Below are 25,949 nucleotides of genomic sequence, written 5' to 3' on the forward strand. Positions count from 1 at the left end.
TAAACATATATATACACACACACACAATGTACACACATATATACATACTATACACACATATGTATACATACACAAAGAGTAATCTCAGAGGGAAGGCAGACAGTGTTTGAGTGTGTGTATATACATATGTATGTATATATATTGTGTATATAACTATGAGCAACTTATATATACATATAAATATAGTTGCTTACAATTTTATATAGAGATATAAATTGCAAGTGAAACAGACATAAGTGCAAATATATACATATATATGCATACATGTGGATAGATGATAGAGAGAGGTACATACATACATACATACATGGATGGATGCATGGATTGTGTACATGATGGTTTGCTTATTACTTCCCCGTGAGAATTCAATGAGCTCCTTGAGAACAGAGACCTTGTTTTTGCTTTTCTTTGTATCCCTGTACTTAGGACAGGCCCTGGAACATAATAAGTGATTAATAAATGCTTGTTGATTTGTGGTCTTGTCTGGGCTTCATTCCCTGCACATCTGCTAGGTCTTAACAGCCCCTGTATGGCCCGATCCATGATCTATAAAGAAAGGCTTAGTCATGGCAGGATAATGAACTGTGATGTCATAAGAAAGGTCTGTTGAGTGACACACAAAAGTCTACCAGCAGAAGAGGATGGTGCAGAAAGGGGTGTAGTAGTGAAGGGAAAAGGCCTGGCTTAGATATCTCCTACAGCTCTGTGCCTGCACAGGGTTGTGCTTGTTTATAGGGGCTACGGTTTATGCCCAACAGTGTAACCATAGGAGAGCGTGTAAGGTTGGAAACTACTGCACGAGCTTATCTGGGAAGCAAGACCTCAAGCCTGCAAGGTTTGCAGATGTAATTGGAGGAGCCTCTCCCACCCAGACTGGGCTTGGGGCAACAGCCTGACTTCCTGATCAACTTCATCCACAAGACAAATACTGAAGCAAACAACAGCAATTTACCCTCAGAGAAGAAGAAGAGAACCTTACACCTCTGGTCTTAACTTAGAACCTTGTTGGTGAAAGAGTCTGACCTTTGATTCACTAAATAAGGGAACGTGCAGGAAGAAAGGGGAAGGTCAGAAAACCAAGGCTAGAAATGAAATACAGGGATGAAGGCCAGAAAGAGAATGATCACATGAGAAGAGAAGGTGGAGCTACTAGGCAGTGTTAGTGTTTAAGCAGGAAGGAATCAGAGGAAACTGCCCTGGGGCAAGAGAGAGAGAAAAATCTTGCTGTAAGTACAGTAGTAACTTGATGGGGAACTTTACTGGAGAATGGAAGAGGTGATGGCATGACTGAAGAATGTCTGGGTTTGGGAGAGGAGGAACAGAAAAACAAGCCAAGCACTGACAAAAGAGGCTGTACTGTGAACAGTGAGTGAATCTTTAGTAGAGATTAAGGAAATCAGCTGTGTAGAGTTGCCCAAATTCCCTCTGCTGCAGCACCTGATTGGAATGTTAAACTAGTAAGGGTAAAGCAGCATGGGACAGGCAGGGGTAGGGAACACTGTATCTGGAGGCTGCTGGACCTGACTTTGGATCCTGTCTCTGATTTTCTCAGCCCACAGGAGAGTGAGCAGTCTCTTACCCTCTCTAGTTTCTAAGTATGTAAAATAAGATAAGTTGGACTAAATGATTTCAGACATTCCCTTCAATGCTATGAAAAGAGACTGAGAACTAAATCACTGGTGATAGATGTCACTGAGTGAATTATTCAATAGAACATAAACTATTGGATTGATGGGATTGGGTTTTGGTTTTGGTTTTGGTGGTGGGGGTTGTTTCAGTTTAAATCCTAAGCATTCTGCACCGGTAACACGTATGCTGTTGAATTGAATTCAGGAAAATGAAAGAAACTAGTTGAATGATGATAATTGTGGAATGGACCTTTCCTATATTAATTATTTTAATAATAGATATTTATATAGCATTATAGAATTTTCAAAGTATTTTATGGCACACTTCACAACATGGAGGTGTAGGGGGTAACAAGTATTGTTCCCACTTTACAGAGGAAGAAACTGAGGCTCAGCAAGATATAGTCAAAAGAGATAGTTATGAATCAAATTCAAAACAATGACAAAATGTGTTTCTTGTGATTTTATACATTATTAATAATCACACCAATTTTTAAAAATTTTCCTCCAAAAAGTAATCTACTACATTCAGTTCTTTTTTTAAAAAAATAATAATTTCCTTGAATTACAGAGGTATTCCCTGCATGATCAGAGTTTTAGCTTTCTTTTAAAAAGTAAAAAATTATCCACTGTCAATGTACCTCATTGAAATAGCTAGTGATGTTCCATACAGAAATGTGTTTATATCATAATCATTTTTGTAATGTCCCTGAACTGTTGGCTAATAGGCTTTGAAATACCCTCAGATGCTAATTCCAACAAAAATGTGATACTTAACCTTGGCTAATGGGCACTAAGCAGTCAGAATTGAGCCCAGGAGCTCTATTCCACACTTTAAATCAGTTTCTGTAATGCAGAGGTGAATGTCAAGTTATTTTGAATTATTATTTACAGCTCTACTTGAAACATTATACTTATAGGAAGCCTTTGAATTTGCACTCTAACCAAATGATCTCTCACTTTCTGTCTTAATATTACCCATTTTGTGGAGAGGGGGGCAGGGATTGCAGACCCATGATTTCATTGGTGTAGGGAATTCACAGTAAGAAAACTCCCTCTACCAATGGATTTGGGCACCTGCTCTGGAATTTTCAGTGTTAGAGAGCTGCCAAGAGGTAGATAAGAGAGGTTGTTTTGTTTTTGTTTGGTTTTTTGTTTGTTTTTGCAGGGCAATGAGTTTTAAGTGACTTGCCTAGGGTCACACAATCAGTAAGTGTTAAGTGTTTGAGGCCAGATTTGAACTCAGGTCCAGTGCTTTATCCACTTCACGACCTAGCTGCCCCAATAAGAGAGGTTAACTGACTTTTCCCAGGGTCACACAGCCAGTATGTGTCAAAGGCAGGACTTAAAACCATGTATTCCTGACTCCAAAACCATCTCTTTATCTTCCATGACATATTGCCTCCATTTCTTATTGATCTTTTATAAAAACATCATATAAGATGGAGAGGTAAAATGTATGCCCTAGAAGCAGAGAAATAGAAAGAGTTTATTATGTATCTTGTTAGTCCCATGATTGTGTCATAACTCTCATTTCCAGATAATTTCCTGTAACGTCCAAAGTCTTACCACAAGTTTCTACCAGGAGTCTCCCTCAGTGAGTCTGGGTAAATCTGAAAGAAACACAAGCAACATTTAGATATAGAACCGATTTTAGGGCCAAAACTTTTCCCAGATCTAAAGGAAAACTATGTTGAGTGTTTAGATATGTGTTCTATTTCTTCAATATGTAGATCTATCATGATTTGGTGGTTTGGGACTTTTTTTTTTCTTTGCACGGGGCAATGGGGGTTAAGTGACTTGCCCAGGGTCACACAGCTAGTAAGTGTCAAGTGTCTGATGCCAGATTTGAACTCAGGTCCTCCTGAATCCAGGGCCAGTGCTTTATCCACTAGGCCACCTAGCTGCCCCTGGGCTTTTTTTTGAAGGGGGGGTTGTGTTTTTTGGTTTTTTTTAAGATAAACCTGCTGTCATTCAGGATCCCTTATCTCAAATGGGCCCTCACCACTACCCAGTAATAATCCTTTTATTCCTCCTTTCTCAATCACGTTCCCTCAAACAACTACTACTCTTATCTATCATCTCCACCTCCAGGGTCAACTAACTTGCTCAGGTCTCCATCCTCAAAAACTTTTACGTGGAACTGACATTTTCTTAAGCCATTGTCCTAACTCCCATCTTCCTTTCATTATCAATCTCCTAGGATGACTTGTCATCCTCATCATTACTCCTTTCATTTCAGTCACTTGCTATGCATCTTTTGGAATTGACAGTCTATTTAAACTGCTCTCTCTCTCTCTCTCTCTCTCTCTCTCTCTCTCTCTCTCTCTCAGTTTGCCAACAATTTATTTTCTGAGTCTTCTTTGAACTTTTGCTATAGACTTAACCACTTCCTTCTGGATATTCCTGTACCTGCGCTTCCATGACACTGATGTTTCCTCAGCCTCCACCTACAGACAAGTAAGCTGTAAGAAAATACAGCTCCTTTCCAGTATTCTCTGCTGGATCATCAAATAGCTTCTATTTTCTAAAGGAGGATTTCCCCTAAGGCTTTGTCCTGGGTCCTCTTCCCTCTCTATACTCTCTCCCTTAATGATCTCACCTGCTCTAGGCAGATAGTTCCCAAATCAATATATATTGAGATCCTAATCTTTTTCCTGAATGTTAGCATCACAAGCTCTCTCGCTCTCTCTCTCTCTCTCTCTCTCTCTCTCTCTCTCTCTCTCTCTCTCTCTCTCTCTCTCTCTCTCTCTGTCTCACTCTGAGACTACCAATTGCAAATGGGCTTCTGAATTGTATCAATGGAGAAAAAACAGGAATTGCCCACTATAATAAAATCACAGATTTGACTAAAAAGAAAAGAAAAAGATAGAGGGACAGTGTCCAGAGAAAGACAATCTAGATGGTGAAGGACTGCAAGTTCATGTTATATGAGAATTAGTTGAAGGGATTGGGGGATGTTTAGCTGCTATTAACTGTGTGACCATAAACAAGACACACACTGGCTCTGACTTTAAGCTTCCTTATCTTTAAAATACAATGAGAGTAGCGAATATTTATATAGCAAAATATATATGTATCAAATATGTAAATGTATATATTTGTTTGGTTTAAAGTTTGTAAAGTTCAAGAACCCTATGAAGTAGGGGCTATGATTATCCCCAATTTACAGAGGAAAAAAATCAGGCTGAGAAAGATGAAATTACTTGTTTAGGACTATACAACCAGTGAGTAGTTGAAGCAGGTTTTGAATTCAGGTCTTCCTGATTCCAAGTCCATTTTTCCACCCGGACCACCTACCTGCTTATTTTTCTACTTCTTGCTGAGTTGTTATAAGGAAAGTGTTTTCTGTACTTTTAAAGCATAATATAAATATGATTTTTATTAGATAAAAAATAGAAATCCACAAGAAATTTATAGGTGATCTAATTTTACCTTTTTATTTTACAGTTGTGGAAACTGAGAGCAGTGATCCTGTAGTCAGTTTCCTGATCTGTAAAATGAGGTTGCCCTCCTTTTGCTTTAGTAGAAAAGGAATTAGGTGGTAGAAAAAGAACTGGACCTAGGTTCAAATCCATCCTTCTACACTAGCTATATGATGCCAGGCAAGCCACTTAACTGCTGTCTGCCTCAGTTTCTTCATCTGTAAAATGAGGATAATAAGAGCAACTATTTCTAAGGATGGTTCTTAGGATCAAATGAGATATTTGTAAACAACTTAGTGCTTGGCACAAAGTAGATCCTTAATAAATATTTGTTTCCTTCCTTAATTTTCAGGGAAATTAAGCAACTGTGGACATTTTAAAGCATAATAATAATATAATCTGTTTGGATAATCACATGGATTATTATTGTCAATTCCTAAGCATCCATCGTTGAGCAATATTCCCAAATCTTATAAACACTAACCCAATCTCAGACTTCAGGGAGAACCATTGAATTAATTTTGACCTGTCTGTTGAAGTTCACCCATTCACTTCTAGTTTGGGGATACATGACTATGGGACAATGTGAAACACTCAATTTTACTTGGTTACATTCAAGATCAGAGAATGCTTATTCTCACAACTTTCATTTCTTCATTTTCTTCTTTCAGAAGAGAAACTACACCAAGCTGAAACTGTATCAAACCACAATATCTTCAACTGACTCCCAGGCAGCAGCCCCATCACCATGGAACACAACAACAATGGAACAGATCTCACTTCTGGCTTCCTCGCCTCAGCTGTAGCTGTCATCTTATTTGGGTCTAACTTTGTTCCGGTTAAAAAATTTGATACTGGCGATGGTAATACACACACACACACACACACACACACACACACACACACACACACACACATACACACACACACCCCTTTGACAAGGAACATTATGATTATTCTTTTTTTTTTTTTTTGGTGGGGCAATAAGGGTTAAGTGACTTGCCCAGGGTCACATAGCTAGCAAATGTCAAGTGTCTGAGGCTGGATTTGAACTCAGGTCCTCCTGAATACAGACCTGGTGCTTTATCTACTGTGCCACCTAGCTGCCCCCAATGATTATTCTTAATAAGGGATATATTTATAAATTTTAAAATGACAGATCTAAAAATTGCTACTTTCTTCCTTCATGTAATCTTCAAAGGGCACATTTTTAATGTCTGCTTACCATTCTGATCACCTTGATCTGGACTGGTGAATTGATACTTCTCAGTATTTTTCCTAAAATCTAGCACCTAAAACTGAACCTAAAACTCCAGGTGTGGTCTTACCAGGGCGGAGAAGAGAAAAATGATCACAGCCCTCATTCGTGATACTTTTGCTAATGCAGCCTAAAATCATATTAGTTTTACTAACTGCATCATACTGTGAAATCATTTTGAGCTTTCAGTCCACTAAAACCCCTTGGTCTTCTTCACTTTACCTGGTTTCTAGTCATACTTACTCTGTCCCCAATCCTATGCTTTTCCAGTTGATTTTTTCAAAATCCAAATGTCTTCTTACTGTTTCATTTGACTAGATTCTACCTCATCACACCAGCCTAAGATTTTATTACATCTTGGCTTTTTCATCCAACAATACCAGCCATCCTTTCCATTGGTTTGTTATCTATAGATTTAATAGGTATGTCATCTATATCTTCATATCTTCATCTTCATTATGTCTTCAACCCGATAACAGATTTTTTTTTTTAAGAAAAAGGTTGAACAGAACACAATCAAGGGCAGAGCCCCATAGAATACTGCTAGGAACCTCTATCAAGAGCAATAATTAGTTAGTGGATATTTGGGGTTCAGAAGTCCAACAGGTTCTGAATTTACCTAACAATGTTATCATATAATCCTCATTATATTACAAATGATATCACAAAACAATTGTCTGATGCCTACCAAAATGCAGATAGACTGTCTATGGGGGTCTCATCAATTAAACAGTCTAGAAACCTTTCTTAAAAATAAAGTTATGATTAGCTAAGCATGATTTATTTTTAATTTTCCATGTGCTGCCTTATGGTCTTTTTTTTTCCTTTTTAAACTATTCCTTCAACAATAGCTTGTAGTATTTTTCCAGAAATTCACTAATCTACCCTCTTTGCTCTTTAAAAAAAATGAATTAACATTTTTCCATTTCTAGGGCACTGGAATCTTTCCTGAATATTCACAACTAATTTTCAAAGTCACTTAAAGTTCAGCAATTCTGCATGCCAGGAGTTAACTCCTAGGGGAGAGGTGATAATGATTTGAACTCATGGAGGATAGTTAGATGTTCTCCTACCATCTCCTTATTTACCTTCAATTTCTCTTCCCCATTAACCATTTTTATTCTATCATTTTCAGTTTGAAGCCCATACTCATTATTTGAGGAGAAAAAAGTGAATAGGAGTTGAGTTGAATAGCTCTACCTCCTACCCATATCCCATCATAATCCTTCTCTGCCCACTATAAGCAGCAGATCTGCCCCTTTTTGGTTTTTTTTCATGACTTCCAACACAGCTTAAAAAACAAAGAAACAAACAAAAAACTTCTACTGTTTTCTCAGTATGTATCACCAGTTCATATTTGACTTTAGCTTTTTTGAAGTTGTTTCTTATAGAAACATATTACTCTTTTGTATACATTCTAAGTTACTTTTTTATTTTTAATTTATTGGATAAAACAATAATTTCCAAACAATACAATAAAAAGATTATTTTACATGAAATTTAAAATATACTATGCACAACTTGCTATTTCTTTCAAATATACAAAAAAAATCATGTAAATTTCTTTTCCTTTTTGTCTTTTCTCCCCAACCCTGCCCTAGAAATGGATACCATAAACCCAAATAGGCATGTGTGTATACATACATACATACATATACACACACACATATATATATATTTGTAAAATTGTTCTATATATACTTACTATTTATCAGTTCTTTCTCTGGATGCAAATAGTGTCTTCATTTGTCCTTTATAGTTAATTTGGGAATTTATAATAGTCAAAATAACTAATTTGCTCAAAGTTGTTCTTAAAATAATATTGCTGTTACTATATACAATGTTCTCTTGGGTCTTGCCTACATATATCACATGTCTTTAAAAATGTAAACTCATCATCTGGGAGCCCCCTTTGCAGCCACATTGGTCTCTTTGGAAACATGCCTTTTTTCTTCCTCATTGGAATCATTGATGAGCTGGTAACTATTTAACAACTAGCTTGGGAGTAGGGGTGTTTAGGTGGTGGTGGTGGTGGTGTTTTAATCTGCATTATTAGTATTTCCTCCATCACTTTCTTAATTTTAGAATTCAACAATACAGTAAACCATGTCCTGATTTGTAGTGTTTACCCATTTCCAAGGTGTAAATGCTCACACTGAAAATGTAACAATGAGATCCAATTGACTGGAATCAATTACAACTATAACTTAAGTATTTTATTCTTGAAAATCCCTAAACCCAAAGACAACAACCTTCTTAAAAAATTAGACCATAGAATTCCACCTTTATTATTTCTGAACTCTTTGAGATGTACTTCCCTAAATCTAGGGTACATATCTCATTATCCTTGGCATTTACTCCCTTATCTCAGCTCCAGGAATATCATCCTGTCTGTTTTGACAACCAGTTCTTTCTCAGATTCTGAAAGGCAAGTGGAAATTTTAAAGGGCATTATAAAGAAAAAGATATAAATAGGCTGCCACTTATTGCCAGCAATGATTTATGCTCCAGGAACTATGAGGTATCATTAAGGACATTGTATGACTAGAAAAGTAGGCTGACTAGTGACATGTGGAGAACAAGAGATAACAAACTAATAGCCCAGGTGATGCTCTTGTGTTCACAGAATGTTAAGAGACCCAGACAAAGGCCTTCAGCATGTAGGGTATATACTGTTCTGGGTATATAAGGCACAGATGGCAATTAATATAGAATAAGAAGGGCATGGGTGAGTTGTGAACTCTACCTGTGAAAGCAGTGCTGTAATTTTTCGGTTGTTTCAGTCATGTCTGACACTCCATGACTCTAGTTGGGGTTTTCTTAGCAAAGATATTGGAGTGGTTTACCATTTCCTTCACCAGCTCATTTTACAGATAAGGAAACTGAGGTAAACAGGGTTAAGTGACATGTCCAGGGTCACACAGCCAGTAAGCGATTGAGGCCATATTTGAACTCGGGAAGATGAGTCTTCCTGATTTTAGGCCTAGCATTCTATCCACTGTCTCATCTAGTGGAAGGAAGTCCTCATGTCCTTAAGAGCAGAGATTCACAGAAGCATTGAAGATGAAATATAAAGCACTGTATAAGCAAGTTTGTATCGTTAAAATGGTAGATAATAATACTTGTAATGATTAATTTCACAGATTTGTGAAGATCAAATGAGATACAGTATTTAAATTACTTTGTTAAGACTTAAAGCACCATATAAATATCAGCATTTTAGTATTATTATCATTATCATCTGTATTAGGGGTCATCCTGTGATTAACAGATAAGGAAACAGACTCAGTTTAAGTATCTTCCTCTTGGTCTCACAGCTACTAAATATTGGTGCCAGGATATTCTGAACATAAAATCCCTTTGTTGTTGTTGTTTTTTCCCTTCTTTGCTACTCACCCAAATGCTTTCTACTTTATTTTAGGTAGATTTCCACACAGATGTATATTTTTATGTACATTGTTATTCCATTTCCCTCACATTCGATCCTTACTACTGACCAAGGTATATCCTTTCATTGCTATATCCCAATAGAGTCGCATCCTAGATAAGTCTCAGTGATATCAGTCAATTAATAAATCAATAAAAACTTATTAAGCATCTACTATGCGCCAGGCACTTTGCTAAGCACTAGGGAGACAAAAAGAGGCAAAAGACTGGCATTGCCCTCAAGGAGCTTACAATCTAAAGGGGGAGGCAACATGCAAATATATACAAAGCAAGCTATATCTAGGATAAATGGGAAATGATTAACAGAGAGGCAATGAAATTACCAATGAGACTATATATTTTAAGACTTTTAGTTCATTTTCCCATTCATTCTCAATATATTTGGCTATACATATCTTAGATCATACCATCATTTCTGCCCCTTTCAGCCTGCAAAATTCCTCAGCGGAAATTCACCTTCCTATATTATGCCTCTGAAGCACCTTTGAATCATTCCTCTAACCACAAGAATTGCCCCACTTTGAACTTCATTTCTTTTTTTTGCATCCATTTCTTAATAACCCACTTACAAAAATGCCCAGATTTTTTAAAAAGTTTTTTTTTAATGCAGACTTTAACAGAATGGGAGGAAATTTGTTTACTAGATGACCTATTCATGTATCTCTTTAGCTCAATGATAAAGTATCTTTGATGCCTAAATACCTCTACTAGTCGTCCTATTCTGCCTGCTGTTTTTAATGGTATCTGATTTCACAGTTATAGCTAGGTAGTGTTCTACCACTCCCTTCAGGCTGGATATAAAATGTCCTTTTTCAGACCAGCAAATCGCTAAGCAAATACATTTTCCCCAGGCCTCATGAGATGTACTCTTAACATTGGCCAAGAATCTTAAATTCCTCTATCTTGAGCCATGGATCTTAAGCCAAATAGCATCCTCTGATCCCATCTTCTTAATAAATGATTCAGTTTCAATATTATGCTTTCTTCTCTTAAATCCCTACCACCAATCTAAAATAAAGTAAAAATGCTGTCCATGTCTCCAAATTCTTCACTTTATTATCCAGGGTTTTATTTCCCCTGAAGACTTTTCTAGGTCTTAGTATTGATATTATTTATTCCATTTGAATCATCAGAAGTGAGTATTGTTCAGAAAGTATGAACAAGTCTCAGAAGATAGTTCATGATGTGCCAGATTCCTGGGGTATGAGTAAATCCTAACTTCTGGTGTTAGCCATGGGAGGTCAACATATGGCTAACTCAGCATCTCTAAGCAAGGCCCCGAAGACAAATATCTCTTCTCGCTGTAATGAGTAATAGATGATCTCATTCCTGGTGGCTTTTGTGGCTCCTCCTTTTCATTTCATGAACATGAAAGCTGCTTCTTTCTCAGGATATCAACCATAGGGATGGGGTAGGGAGGAAGGCTGGAGAGAACCAACTATCTCATATGTAACTCCAAGTATACCACAAAGATCCCTTCTTCTCCTTCCTCCTCTGTCTCATTTTTAGAGAAACTGTATTATTTAGTGGAACAAGTGATGGACTGATGAGTTCAGGAAAGACCTGTGTTCAGAGCCCTTCTGTGACATGTACAATATGTGTGGTTCAGGACAAGTGAATTCATCTCTCTGAACCTCAGTTACCCCATTTGTAAAAAAAATGTGGTGAGGGGAGGAATAGTACTACTTTTAATAGCTACCAGACAAGGGTGCCATTTGGGTCATATGAGAACAACATATAGGGTGTCGCAAAAAGTCTTAGTGTGGTTTTAAGCTCCTAATGCTTAAACAATGTCTAAAGCATAGAACATTATATTAATATCAGATAGTATTACTTTTTTCCACCCTTCAATTTTAAGATAGATTTTGATTCCTTTTTTCCTCCTCCCAGTCTTTCCCACAGAATTTCAGAGTGGAAGTAATAATCTCAGCTGCTGTTTTCCTGACCCTTTCCCCCCGTCCCCAAAATAAGAATCCCCACCGAAACATTTCCACCAAATAAAGTTAGCCAACCTTTGCTTAAAGACATTCAATCATGGGGAACCTTCTACCTTTCATGACAGCTCATTCCATTTTTAGATAGCTATAATAATTAGGAAATCTTTTCCTGACATCAAGCGTGAATTTGCCTCTGCAACTTCCTCCCACAGTTCCTAGCTCTGCCCTTGGAGACCAATCAGAACAAATCTGCTACTTCTTTCATGTGAAAAACTTTCAAATACTCGAAGACTTCTTTCATGTTTCCCTGGAGTCTTCTCTTCCCTAGTCTAACCACCCCTACTTCCTTCTATTCTCCCTCCTGTGGAATGAACTCAAGTGCCTTCACCATCCTGGCCCCTCTCCTCTGGACATTCTATAGCTTAGCAATGTCCTTCCTAAGATACGGTACACAGACCTGAATGCAATATTCCAAATATGATCTGACCAAGGTCGCAGAATTGCTGCCTCCTCATTCCTGAAACTCGGCTTCTCTTGATGCAAGTTAATATTGACCTGGCTTTTTTTAGCCACTATTTCTCAGTGCTGACTCATATTGAGCTTTCAAGTCACTTTTAAAGCCCCCAATTCCTCTTCGGACAAACTGCTATCTAACCCTTTCTTTCTCATCTTGGAAGCAGGAATTCTTCTTGAAGTCAAATATATGATGTATATGTATTCCTATTAAGTCTCATTTCACAAAAGCCAACCCACGCAAGCTCCTTCTGTATCTTGTCACATACAATGTAGCAGTATCCCTTTTGCCTTTGCATCTTCTGCAGATTTAATAAGAATGCTATGTGTGACTTTAGACATGTCATTGTTAAAAATATTAAACAGCACTGGGCCAAGCTCAGACCCTTGATATACTCTACAAAAGAGGGAAGAAAATAAACATTTAGATGGTACCTATAATGTGCCAGGCACTGTGCTAAATGCTTTTTTACAAATGTTATCTCATTTAAAATCAGAACAATGCGTCTAGGTGGTTGCTTTTAACATCTCCATTTTATAGTTGAAGACATTGAAGTTGTGACTTGCCCAGGATCACATAGCTAGTATGTGTCTGAAGGCTGGATTTGAATTCAAATCTTCCTGACTCCAAACCCAGCCAGCATTCTAGCCACCATGACATCAGCTGCAAAAAGATCATAAAATACTATCATCAAAGCCATTTCTAATATATATATTTATACACACACACATACAAACATATATACTTTACTGTATTTTTCTAATCTGTCAATCAATCTAACATTACTAGGTTGGAGTTTTTTTTGGTTTTTTTAATGAGGTTACACTGACATGACCTGCTCTTGATTAAACTACTCTGGTATCTTTTCAATATAGTTACTAACCCTCTATTTAATATTGTTACTAGCCCTCTATTTAATAATATACTCCAGGGGAAGCTAGGTGGTGCACTGGATAAAGCACCGGCCCTGGATTCAGGAGGACCTGAGTTCAAATCCAGCTTCAGACACTTGACATATATTAGCTGTGTGACCCTGGGCAAGTCACTTAACCCTAACTGCCCCACAAAAAAAAAAAAGAAAAGAAAAAAATAATATACTCCAGAGGCTATAGTTACAGAGGAAACAAGCTGGCTTTGGAATTAGACCTGGGACCAATCCTTTCCTCTGACACATACTGGCTACGTGATCCTGGGCAAGCCATTTGTCCTCTCAGTGATGCAGGCCAATCAGTAACATTGTAAGTTTGGAGCTATTTTCCTACCTGCATTTAAAAGTAAAAATTCATCACTAAGACCTGCGCTCTACACTGATAAAATTAGAAGTCTAATTAAAAATTATTAATAATAACATTTTCTAAAATTTTCCCAGAAATTGAAATCAAACTCACTGATTTAGAGTTGATAAATTTCATTCTATTACTATTTTTGAAGATCAAAGTATATGTCTTTTCAGGTTTTATAGTGCCCTTTCTGTTCTTTGTTTCCCAGCCTGGAATATTTCTTATATCCTACCAGGGAAGATGACTTCATTTTCCCTGATAAGATAGTAAGGAAAGAGGCATTCTTCTAACCCTTTCACTTCATATAACAGGAAATTCAATCTGTACCCAATAAACACATAGTTTGTAACTGGGCTATTTCTGTTCCTTCCACAGGCGATGATCTGATACAGTTTTCTGTTTCTCTTCATATTTTAATGAGACTAACATCCTTAATTTTAGATGTCTCCTACTGATCATTCTTTCTGCAAAATTAGGGGCAAACTTTCATGTCTCTAAAGAGACATGGCTCTGTCTCTTTTATAGTGAATTTTGTTACTTTTTTCTACCACATTAACTGATTGATAACTAGTTCTAGGGTATGAGCAGATTCCTAATAATTATCCCCTGTGCATACAACAGCCTACCAAAAGGCACTATAATTAAGATAGTTTTCCAGACAATTTCTATCTCATTCCTTTTCTTCTCTTCTTTCTTCTCAGCTGGACAAATACTTGTATTACAATTTGTTTGCCTACAACTCTAGTTTCTCTCTTTTGAGTAAACCTTTTGATTATGGACTTTCTTATCCATTTTTAAGTTTGACTTTGATTATTTTTTGCCAACAGTGGGTGAAATCCAAAGGACTAAAAGAAAAGCTTCAGAACATGCATCCCCCTCCATACCACCACCCACATCATGAAAAGGCTGCTTAGAACTTAAAATGTTTTCATTTATAGGAAGCTAACACCCAATTTTTTGTAATGTTCCATCCTAGAGGAACTTATAATAATTCAACTTTATATTCTCCTTGCCCTAGTAAGAATCACCCCCCCCCAAATGAGCTATAGAAAGCTGTTGTATGAAACTGTAATTCTATGTCAGTTTTCTTCAGTAGGCAATGGTAACCAGCAGGGTACCAAGATGAAAGTGTAGAATGAATCACTCTCTAACTTCTAGTTATTGGTGTGAAGAAATCCAGTTTGCTTTGCATGATCAGTGAAGAAAGAGAATATTACAGTGAGACAAGAATACCCATAAAGATCTCTAAGCATATACCTAGTAAAATTAAGGTATAAAACATTGATAATACATTATTACTTTATTATCAGGAATGTTTCTTCAGTGGATTCTCTGTGCTGCTATATGGACAGTTTCCTTAGTGGTCAATCTCTTACTCCATTGTCCCAAGTTCTGGCCTCTTGCAATGCTTGGGGGTTGTGTTTGGGCCACAGGTAATGTATAGATGATCTTTTATTCCTTCAAAACTATAACTAAAATAATGTATGTTGTTCACATTTTAATGGTATATTTATAAATGTAATCTCAGAGATTTAGAATTTGAAGAGATCTTAGAGAATGAGCCTAATCCCTTAATTTTACAGAGGAGGAAAATGAGGACCCAGAGGTTAAAAGACTTACTCAGGGTCACAGGCAGAATGTGACAGAATAAGAATTTGAACAGAAGTCCTTTGACTCCAGCTATTCATCCCTTGGGTCACAGAGCTAGTGTCAGAGGTGAAATTTGAACTCGAGATCTTCCTGAGTCCAAGAATCAATGCCCCATCTACTTCATTATCAAAGAGGCAGTGATTTAGAATCAAAGGACTTGTGTTAGCATCATTAGGCAAGTCAACCTCTTTGTGCCATGGTTGCTTCATCTGCCAAATAAAGTTGACTAGATGACCTTGAAGGTGACTTTCCATTCTGCATTTAAGGCAGGAATTCTATCCACTCATACTCAATTCTAGGCTTTTGATTGAACATATTTTGTAGCTAAGTTCATAAAGAATTAATGATCCACAAAACTTTATGCTATTTTTCAAAGCAGAAAGCCAAATTCCCCCCAAAAAACATTGGGCTCCTTTGTTTAAAGATGTATGTATGTATGTATGTATGTATGTATGTATGTATGTATGTATCTAGCTAGCTGTTTATTTGTTTGGTTTTTGGCAGGGCAATGGGGGGTTAAGTGACTTGCCCAGAGTCACACAGCTAGTAAATGTCAAGAGTCTGAGACCAGATTTGAATTCAGGTCCTCCTGAATCCAGGGCCAGTGCTTTATCTACTGTGCCACCCAGCTGCCCCCCTACAGATATATTTATGATGTATTTTCAAGTATGCTTACTGTTTCTTTTTACAATGAACACATCATTACATTGACTAATAAATCACTTGCACAGTTTACAATTGATTGGGGGAGAGGTATTTCCAAAGGATTTGGACTAGAGTTGGAAAAAGTGTGAGTGGTTACAGTCCTTCCTAGAAGAGGCAGAAGTGCTCTCACATCAGTGAGATTATAGATTTTTTTATTTACAAACCAATTTGTATACCAATCAGATTTGTCAGGGTTTTTTTTCTATATACTCAGGAATAATTAGCCCAATATTTTAACAATATTTTAGCAATCTCTTTTTAATGAATATATGCCTCTAAGAGTGTCATTATTCAAAATGGAAAAATGTTGGTGGGGTTGTTTTTGTTTTTGGTTTTTTGGTGGGGCAATGAGGAGGAAATATGTTTTGCAAGATTCTGTCCATATTTAGAGTTTTTAGTCCCTTAACTAGAGCAAATCCCCTTGCCAATAGCAAAAAAGATGAATTCCAACAAAATTTACCCCAATTTAATTCAATTAGCATTTATTATCATTAACTTCTAGATACTACACTAGGTGCTGGGTCTACAAAACTTAGCAGTCGTTAGGTGGCGCCATGTTGGACTTGGAGTCAGGTGGACCTAAGTTCAAATTTGAATTCAGCTACTAGTTCCATGGCCATGAATAAGTCACTACCTCTGTCTACTTCAGTTTCCTCATCTGGAAAATGAAGGTAATAATATCGCCTATCCCCCAGAGTTGTCAAAGGGGAAGATGAAATAATATTTACAAAGTGCTTTTCAAACCTTAAAGCAGTATGTAAGTATGAGCTATCATTGTCACCACCATCATTATTTCTGCCCACAAAGAGCTTACCTTCTATTGTTGGAATAACACAGATTAGTAAATGCAATGTATATACAAAGGAGATAAAAAAGAATTTCACATTTAGAAGGGAGAGCACTGTCAACTCCAAGGAGCAGGAAAAACCTTGAATAGGAGATGAGATAATAATCACAATAGCTAACATTTATATAATGTTGACTATGTTCCAGGCACTTTACAAATAGTATTTATTTGATCCTATCAACAACCCTGGAAAGTAGGTGCTATTTTTATTCCCATTCTACGGATGAGGAAATGGAGGCAAACAGAAGTTAAAGTGATCCGCCTAGAGTCACACAGCTAGTAAGTGTCTGAGCCCAAATTTGAACTTCTGTCTTCTTGACTGTAGGCCAGGTGCACTGCACTGCACTACTTGGCTTCCCCATATGGAAAGTGAATTAAGCCTAGAACTGAGCTAGAGATTCCCAAGGGTAGAAATGAAGGAAAGAGCCACCCAGACCTGTAGAAATGTCTAGAAATCAGAGGAGGCAATGACTATAACTATCCTGGAAATGCCACCTCTGCCAATTCCCCTTCAGTCCTTCACTTTGGAAACTAGCTTTCCCATTCTGAAAACGCTTCCTCTCAGAGCTGGAATCAGTATGTGACTGAATTAAAAGCATCCCATTCCCACCTCACCAACAATACTCACAGAGCTGTTATTAGGATCAAATGAAAACAATATTTGTAAAGTGTTTAGCACAGTGCCTCACACATAGTAGGTAGTTCCCTTGCCCTTTTCTGTGAGCACCTGCCACTTTGAAAGACTAACAAGGATGTGAAGTAGAAATGTGTGATTAGTCCCAGTAAGGATTGAAGAGAACAATTATAGTAACTCACATTTACCTAACACTTTGAGGTTTACAAAAGCTTAGAACCTAAAAGAGCCATGATAGTTGTTTTTGCCAATTTTAATGAAGAAACAGACTAAAAGTTAAGCAACTTGTCTAGGTGAAGGGTCACAGAGTGTTGGGATCATCATTTAAACTGAAGCCTTTTGCTCTACCCAACTGTATATGTGGTATAATTTGTGGCAAGTTCCCTCATACATTTTTTAAGGTTCATGGACCTCAGATTAAGATCCCACACTCTAAGGTTTCCTACAAACCATATAGTCCAACCTCCTCATTTTCCAAATGAGAAAACTAAAAGTAGAAAGATTAAATGTCAGGATTAAAACCTAGTTCTTCAAATCTTAAAACATTTACTCAGGAGTGAGAATTCATCACATTCTTTTCTCAGAATAGGTTTTGAAATGGAGAAATGGAGAGAGAAAAAGGGAAAAAAAGAACTTTATCCAACTGGATATGATTTTTGGTATGGATTTTCCCATGGGTTAGTCCTATCTCTAATAGCTTGCCTCAAGGTAAAGGGCCTCAGTTTCCTCATCTGTGCTATGAGGGGGTTGAACTGGGTGACCTTTAAGACCTCCAAGGGGGCAGCTAGGTGGCGCAGTGGATAAAGCAGCGGCCCTGAATTCAGGAGGACCTGAGTTCAAATCTGGCCTCAGACACTTGACACTTACTAGCTGTGTGACCCTGGGCAAGTCACTTAACCCTCATTGCCCTGAAAAAAAAAAAAAGACCTCCAAGGTCCCTTCCAGATCTAAATCTACATCAATCTGCTAGACAATAATTTTATGTGGTTGGAAACTCCTATCCACAGTCCAGATCACGACAGTTTTATAACTAACAGTCTTAGAGCATTGCATGACCTTCAGAAAGATTGAATGACATATCGATTCAGGGGCATTTTTCTAATACAAATCCAGCCCTACAGCCCACTTTACCTCCATGTAACAGCATACCCAGCATAAAACCACTGCCGTTTTCAGCATCAGTAGTGCTTTCTAAAAACAGCATGTGCCAAGGCTGAAGAGTATTTCTGAAACTTAGAGGGTAGCTTTCCCCAACATTTTTCTGCAAAATATCTCGCTTTGGGAGTTTTGCTTTTGGACTTTACAACTTTAAAATCTATACAAAAGAAATATACTGTTGTTTAAAAATGGGAGAAATATACCAAAGTACTGGGTATAATGTAGTGTAACGATTGGAATAACGCCACCTGCTGGATACTTACTGTAGAAGAGTTCTGCCCATGAAGGGAAGGTCTTTGAGGGCAAGACCAGGAGTCAGGAAGTGACGCGGACTAGTGGGAGGAGGAAGGAAGAGACTGGCGCTGACTCTGGGGCTCTTTCCTGGGGACGCTGGCGGAGAAGGGAGCTAAAAATGTGCTCTCCCTTTAATAGATAGAAATCTAGGCCTTTCTCTCTCTCTTTACCAAATTCTTATTCTCCTTAATAAATGCTTAAAAGCCTAACTCTTGCTAAAGCTTATAATTTATTGGCGACCACTCATTAGATATTTTAGACAGACTAGCTAGAATTTTAGCCCTTAACAGTAGGCATTCAGTTTCTGTTTATTTTAAATTGAGTTTTACTTCTAAAATATTTTCTGTACTTTTTATGATAGTAAAGACCTTTTTTTTCCTCTGATTTTCATCTTGAAGGTAACATCACTGTCGTCCCAATTGTGAAAACCATTGGTTTAGGCCTTGGACTTCTAATTTGGGGATCACTCAACTCATTAACAGGCTGGGCAAGCTCAAGGTAACCCAATTCAGATGGAATCGTCAGCAGCAACGAATCCTCATTGAGCTCCTCCTCTGTGCAAGACTCTATATTAGCCACTAGGGATATAAAAGAAGTTTATGAAACATACTTTGAAAATGCACCTCCCTGGGCAGCTAGGTGGCGCAGTGGATAGAGCACCAGCCCTGGATTCAGGAGGACTTGAGTTCAAATCTGGCCTCAGACACTTAACACTTACTAGCTGTGTGACCCTGGGCAAGTCACTTAACTCCAATTGCCTTACCAAAATTAAAAAAACAAAACAAAAAAACAAACAAACAAAAAAAACAAACAAAAAAAATGAAAATGCACCTCCCTCCTTTCTTTGTGGAAGTGAGAGACAATGGGTGTATGTAACACTACATGTCCTGTTCAAATGACTCCATTGGCTCAGTGGGCTCAATTGACATATTGGTTAGTTTTGCTTAACCGCTTCCCCCCTGCCTTTTAAGTTTTTTTGTTATAAGTAATATGCCCACTGGGTAGGGGAGGAATCAAAAATAATACTTGTAAAGTGCTTTTCAAGCCATAAAATATTATATGTTAACTTTATTTTTAAAATAAATTTATTTTATTTTTATTTTAATGTAAGGAATAAAACACATATTTCCATAACATAATATAATAAAAAGATGATTGCACATGAAGCTGCAAATCTACTATGTACAACTTGCTATTCCTTTTAAATATACAACAGAGTTATTATGTAAATATCGTTTTTTCTTTCTTTTTTTCCCTTGTTTTTCTTCCCCAGTAATATACTTATAACTGTGAGCAAGTGGAAAGAGTACTCATTCTGATACCACATGTCCTGGGTTCATGTCTCAGCTTTTAGGCCTCAGTTTCACCATCTGTAAATAGAGAATATTCGACTAGATCACCTCTAAAGGTCTGTTCCAGCTTCAAATCTAATCCTAGGATCTTCTCAGTGTCAGGCAAACCTCTTAAGATTTCAATTTGTAGCCTGTCCCTTAACCAGGTTTTTCTGGAGAATGCTAACCCTACCCCATGACTGTTTCTCCCCTTCCTCCCCCAATTCAGGAATTAGTGCCTCCAGAAAGAGAAGGAACAGAAAGCTGTGGAAATGGAGAACCAGACATCTTCACAGCATCTAGTCAAGCTATACTATTGGTTTTGGATATAACCTTTCCATATATTGGGGGGTGGGGAGAAATAAATTCCCCCTTCTCAAAAAAAAAAAAAGAGTGAGACAACTTTAAATTGCAGACAAATTTCGGGTCTGTATTATTTGTGAGATTTTTTAGTATCAGAATCTCCACACAGTGATGAAATAACAATTTTCATTAAACAAAAATTTTCAAACTTTTTCAAACTTTTCACACTTTTTCAAAATGTTTCAAACTCCATTACTTCTATGATTCTGTCATTTGTCACTATAGGTACTGGCCTCTGACAGTAGCCACATCACACATTACCACGTCTATTCTCAAAAACATGTCATATTTCAAGTACTTGTCAAAGCATGTACTCTATTGGCCTTCTCTCAGAGCACCCAGAGACACCTCTGTACCGCAATGAGACATGACAACAGAACTTTGGCAAAGGAAGGTATATATGCACATATTTATGTATGTGTATATATACACATATACATTTATATGTTTACACATACATATATATACTCCTACAATCCTATACTTATATGTATATGCATATGCCCATGTGTATATTTTATATACCTATAAAGAAAACTTTTACATACATACATCTAAACATGTCTATATATGCACATTTGTATGTGTGACCTATATATAACCAGGTTAATGATACTACATGGTACCAGGACAAATGTCAAATGAGAAGTAAAAAGAATAAGTTAATAAACCTTAAGAGAAAACATTTTAATTAATTTTATTAGATTTTAAAAGGAAATTCACTGTAAGGTAATTTATTTGAGATTTGGTCAACCCATGGAAAAGAATGATCTGATCAGTCAGTATTACTTCAATGAATACATGAATGCCTTAGATCTGAAACTGGAGCATAAGAACCATTCTCTGATACTGTTCCAAATACAAAGGCAACCATACCTAAGATCAAAGCCTTAGTTAAAGACAGGAGGTAGGATATACTTCCCCCTTTGAAGTCTTCCTCTAATATTTAACTGAAGAATTACTTCCTAAAACCAGAGCCTCAATTGGTGAGAGGAGGCCAGGTATATCTTCGACACTGAAGTCTTCCTCCATTTTCCAATGGTGGCTTGAAAACGAACCTGGATCCTCAAGCCTATACCAGTAAAATAAAATTTTTAAAGGGTCCTAGCAAGCTGGTAAAATGAGCATAGGTCTAGGAAACAACTAGATGACTGTTATCTGAAGACCAGCCTCAGTCAATTCAAAGATTCTTATGAATTAGAAGACCATGCTATCACTCATTTTTAATATAAACCTCAAAGTATGCCCAGCTTCTCCTCATCCTCAATCAGCAAGGAATATGAAGTGATTCCTACTACTAGACATTGAAGGGTACAAATACAATGAACAAAATATTCCCTGCCCACAAAGATCATCCATTATAGTATCACTATTGGTGGTAGGGAAAGTTTAAGGTGGTTTCAGGCCAAAACCAAGGGCCATGAAGTGAGGAAATCAAGGTCGCTTGACAGGATAGAGATATTTAGCTATATTGCCACAAATCCCATTTTAAAATTCCTTATTCCTCTTCAAGCATTGCCCATAATTTATTGGAGGGATTTTCTGTTGAAATTAGCCATGCCATTGACTCTTTGTCTGAGGCCCAAAACAAAGTTCCTTTTCAGATCTCTTATCTGCCAACCAAACTGATCATAGAATCTTGTAAACATGACAAAGTTCAAAACTCCAACTTTTCAAAATGCAGCTATATTGATTTTTTTTTTAATTTTCAGGTTTGGATGGTTTGGAATGGATCCAGAAGAAATATCAAGGCCCCTGCTAAATTACATTGGAGCTGGACTTTCAGTGATAAGGTACCCAATCTTTTCTGTTCCCTTCATTTTAGGCTGTCAAGTGTTTCAAAGCAAATAAGATGGGGACAATGGTTCAAGTTCTGGACATGGAGTCAGGACGACCCGCTATCAAATCTTGCCTCAAACATTTACTAGACGTATAGCACCAGGAAAGTCACTTAACCTCCTCTATCCCTTTGTTCTTCCTTGGTAAAATGGGCATGATCATATCACCTGATTGAATTTGCTCTTCCATATGAACACAATGGAATACTACTGTATTGTAATAAATCATGAAAAATAGAGTTTCAGTAAAACACGTGGAGTCTTATATGAACTGATGCAGAATGCGGTAAGCAGAACCAGGAGAACAATTTATACAATAACAACAAAATTCTAAAGACAAGGAACTTTGTGAGACTTAATAAACTCTAATTTATGTGATGACTAACCAGTGCCAAAGGGCTGTAGTTGTACCATGCTTCTACCTCCAAACAGAGATACGATGCACTCAGGATATAGAATGAGACATATTTCTTCAACATGAGCAAAGTAGATTTTGTTTTCCTTGACTTAAACATATTTATTTCAAGAGTTCTGTTACTTTTTCTATGTATCTTTGTGGGGGGGGCAATTGGGGTCAAGTGGCTTGATCAGGGTCACACAACTAGTAATTTTCAAGTGTCTGAGGTCGGATTTGAACTCAGGTCCTTCTGACTCCAGGGCCAGGGCTCTATCCACTGCGCCACCTATCTGCCCTTCTGTTACTTTTTCTAATGGTTTGATGGAGAGTGAGGAGAAAAATTGATTTTTCTTAATGGAAAAAGTAAGGTTTGATTTTTAGAAAGTCAAAAAATTATAATTATATTAATAATAATATCACCTACCTCACTGGATTGTTGTCAGGATCAAATTAGAAAACCTGTGTGCAAATCTCTGTACAAATATTAAAGTGTTATGATGAGAGGAAGAGGAGGAAAAGGATGATGAACTTCCTGGTAAAGAAAAATCAAGTTTGTATGCCAGAGTTTTGCAAAAATCTGCATGAGAGGTGCATTGAAAGTTAATCTTGGAGTCAGGAACATCTGGATTTCTTGTCTCTGATGCATATAGGTTATGTGACCACCACTCCCAAATCAAATTACTTAATCTCTCCCTAAAATTTTAAGTTACAGAGTTAGTGTGGATCTGCTTGGATAGAGAACTTTTCCTCATTAGAAGTCTTGCATGACAATGAAGTCCCAGGGATAGAACAACAACAACAACAACAAAATGCAATCCATTTATTTACTTATTTATTCACTTAATTTATTCACCTATTCATTCATTCACTTATTTATTTGTTTATTCATTCATCTATTCATTCATTCATTCATTCATTCATCTATCCATCCATTTATTTGTTTGTTTGGCCATTTATGTATTTGCTCATTTATTTATTCATTTCTTTATTTGTTTATTTTTGAGATCTCACCACCTTTGCATCAGTATAGTTACAAATAATGATATGGAGTAATCTAGTCAATGACTATCACACTCTCTCCTTTTAAAATATATTATCTCTTATATCTAGTCCTTCTCTCCTATCTAATCCCACAGCCTCTTGTTCACTTACCTAGACTTTCACAGACCAAGCTGCAATCCTATCCCATGTCTACCCATCCACTCTTCTGAGCATGAATGCCTTAGATATGAAACTGGAGCATGAGAACCCCTTAAACCATTGTCTGATACTGTTCCAAATACAAAAGCAACCCTACCTAAGAAAGGGAATATATGTATGTATATGTAGAATATGCATGTATTAACATAAATTAATATAATTTCAAATGAATATAAATTTATTCTATGGCAATGGATTCTGGCAGCCTTAGTCTTAAAACAATTCTATAAATTTTGCGTAATCTAAGTAGCATTTCTGTCTAACACTCAGCTTTCTGTCATCTGCACTACCCACAAGTCAGCCTCAGTCTTGATTTAATGAAAACTTAAATCTACATCCACCTGTGATTTTTTTATACTTAAAACTTGTGCCCAGAACCACATTTCTATATTTCTCAGACATTGTTCTGTGATAATTCATCCTTTTTTATTTTTTTTATTTTTTATTTATTTATTTTTTTTAGTGAGGCAATTGGGGTTAAGTGACTTGCCCAAGGTCACACAGCTAGTAAGTGTTAAGTGTCTGAGGCCGGATTTGAACTCAGGTACTCCTGACTCCAGGGCCGGTGCTCTATCCACTGTGCCACTTAGCTGCCCCCATCCTTTTTTAAAAGAAAAAAAAAGAAGACCACTTCTTACAAGATTTGTATAGAGGTTTCTTGTGTTTCTCACTGGCCCATTTACATCTCAGGTGTTCTTCACCTTAAGAGGGAGCACATATAGGGACTGAGATGGCCCAGAAGCACAAGAGTCCTCATCCCCATTCTTCTGAAGCCCCTGCTATAGGTAGAATCAATACAGAATCTTCCATGGTACTCATGCCTACCATTGGTGGCCAATTCTAGCTTGTACAAGGCAATATTTTGTTCATATTTACAAACTAGCTGTTATAGTACTAGACAGTCAGCAAACATTTCTTAAACCCTTACCATGTGCTAAACATCGTGCTAAGCACAGAGGATACAAAGAGGAAAAAAACCCACCAAGGTGCCTATACTCAAGGAGCTTACAGTCTAATGATGAAAACAACATGCAAATAATTATGTACAAGGCATATACAGGGTAGACAAAATGTAATCTCAGAACGGAAGGTACTAGCAGCTTTAGGAAAAGTATCCTGCAGCAGGTGGGACTTGAGTTTATTGAAGGAAGTCTGGGAAACCAGTAGGAGAAGGTAAGGAGGGAAAATTTTTCCAGTATGAGGAACAGCCAGGGAAAATTCATGGACAAGCCTGTGCACCACTGTATACAAAATAACAGCATTAGTGTAAGATGATCTGCTGGGAAGCACATGGTTATTTTCAGCAAGGCAATGATCCAATATAACTCTGAAGAACCTAGGACATCTACAGAGAAAGAACTGATGGTATCTGAAAAGTCATGGAGCTGGGAGATGGAGTGTTATGTGTGAAGAATAGCAAGTGGGCCGGCAGGGATGGAATACAAAATCTGTAGAGAAGAGTCAAGTATAAGTTTGGAGAAGCAGAAAGAAGCCATATTGTGAAAAGCCTTAAAAACCACATGGAACATTTCATGTTTGATCCTGGCCATAATAGCCACTTGGTTTTATTGAGTGGGGAGGGAGGTGTGATAATTGCATCAGAGTTTTGTTTTAGGAAAATCACATCTGTGCCAGAGTCAAGGATGAATTGGATTTAGGGAAATAACAAGGCAGGGAGGTGAACCAGAAAGCATGGGCATTAGTATAGGCATGAGATGATGAGGATCCGTATTAGGGTGGTAGTTATGTAAAGAGATGGAGACATAAATGAGAGTTGTTTCTAAGATAGAAATGTTAAAATTTGACAACAGATTGGATTTGTGGAGTGAGCTCAAGGGAGTTGTCAGGAATGGACACCAACAGAAAACCAGAGCCTAGGATTAAGCATTATGAAGCAATCATTGTTCCACTTTTACATTTATAGTCTCATTGTCTAGCCCATAACATGCAGTTGGACAAATACTTATTCACTGATTGATTCCCCTTTACTATCCAGGTGGTTCTTCTGGGTAAAACCATTGAAACCTGACTTGGAGTCTTAGT

General features: G+C 37.2%; 1 protein-coding gene across 2 annotated transcripts in view; it reads left to right on the forward strand.

Moving 5' to 3' along the window:
- Positions 1-1,162: 1,162 nt before the first annotated feature.
- TMEM144 (transmembrane protein 144) overlaps positions 1,163-25,949 on the forward strand; it is a 58,945-nt gene continuing 34,158 nt past the window's right edge. The window contains exons 1-5 of one of the 2 annotated variants that reach the window (XM_043971809.1): positions 1,163-1,226; positions 5,725-5,916; positions 14,800-14,922; positions 19,176-19,275; positions 22,184-22,264. In XM_043971809.1, the coding sequence (XP_043827744.1) occupies positions 5,802-5,916; positions 14,800-14,922; positions 19,176-19,275; positions 22,184-22,264 (419 nt within the window). In that variant the 5' untranslated portion in view covers positions 1,163-1,226; positions 5,725-5,801. Of the gene's footprint in view, positions 1,366-5,724; positions 5,917-14,799; positions 14,923-19,175; positions 19,276-22,183; positions 22,265-25,949 lie in introns of both variants that reach the window. The other variant, XM_043971810.1, reaches the window with a different exon arrangement.

The sequence above is a fragment of the Dromiciops gliroides genome, chromosome 6 (assembly GCF_019393635.1).
Source record: "Dromiciops gliroides isolate mDroGli1 chromosome 6, mDroGli1.pri, whole genome shotgun sequence".
Classification (NCBI taxonomy): domain Eukaryota; kingdom Metazoa; phylum Chordata; class Mammalia; order Microbiotheria; family Microbiotheriidae; genus Dromiciops; species Dromiciops gliroides.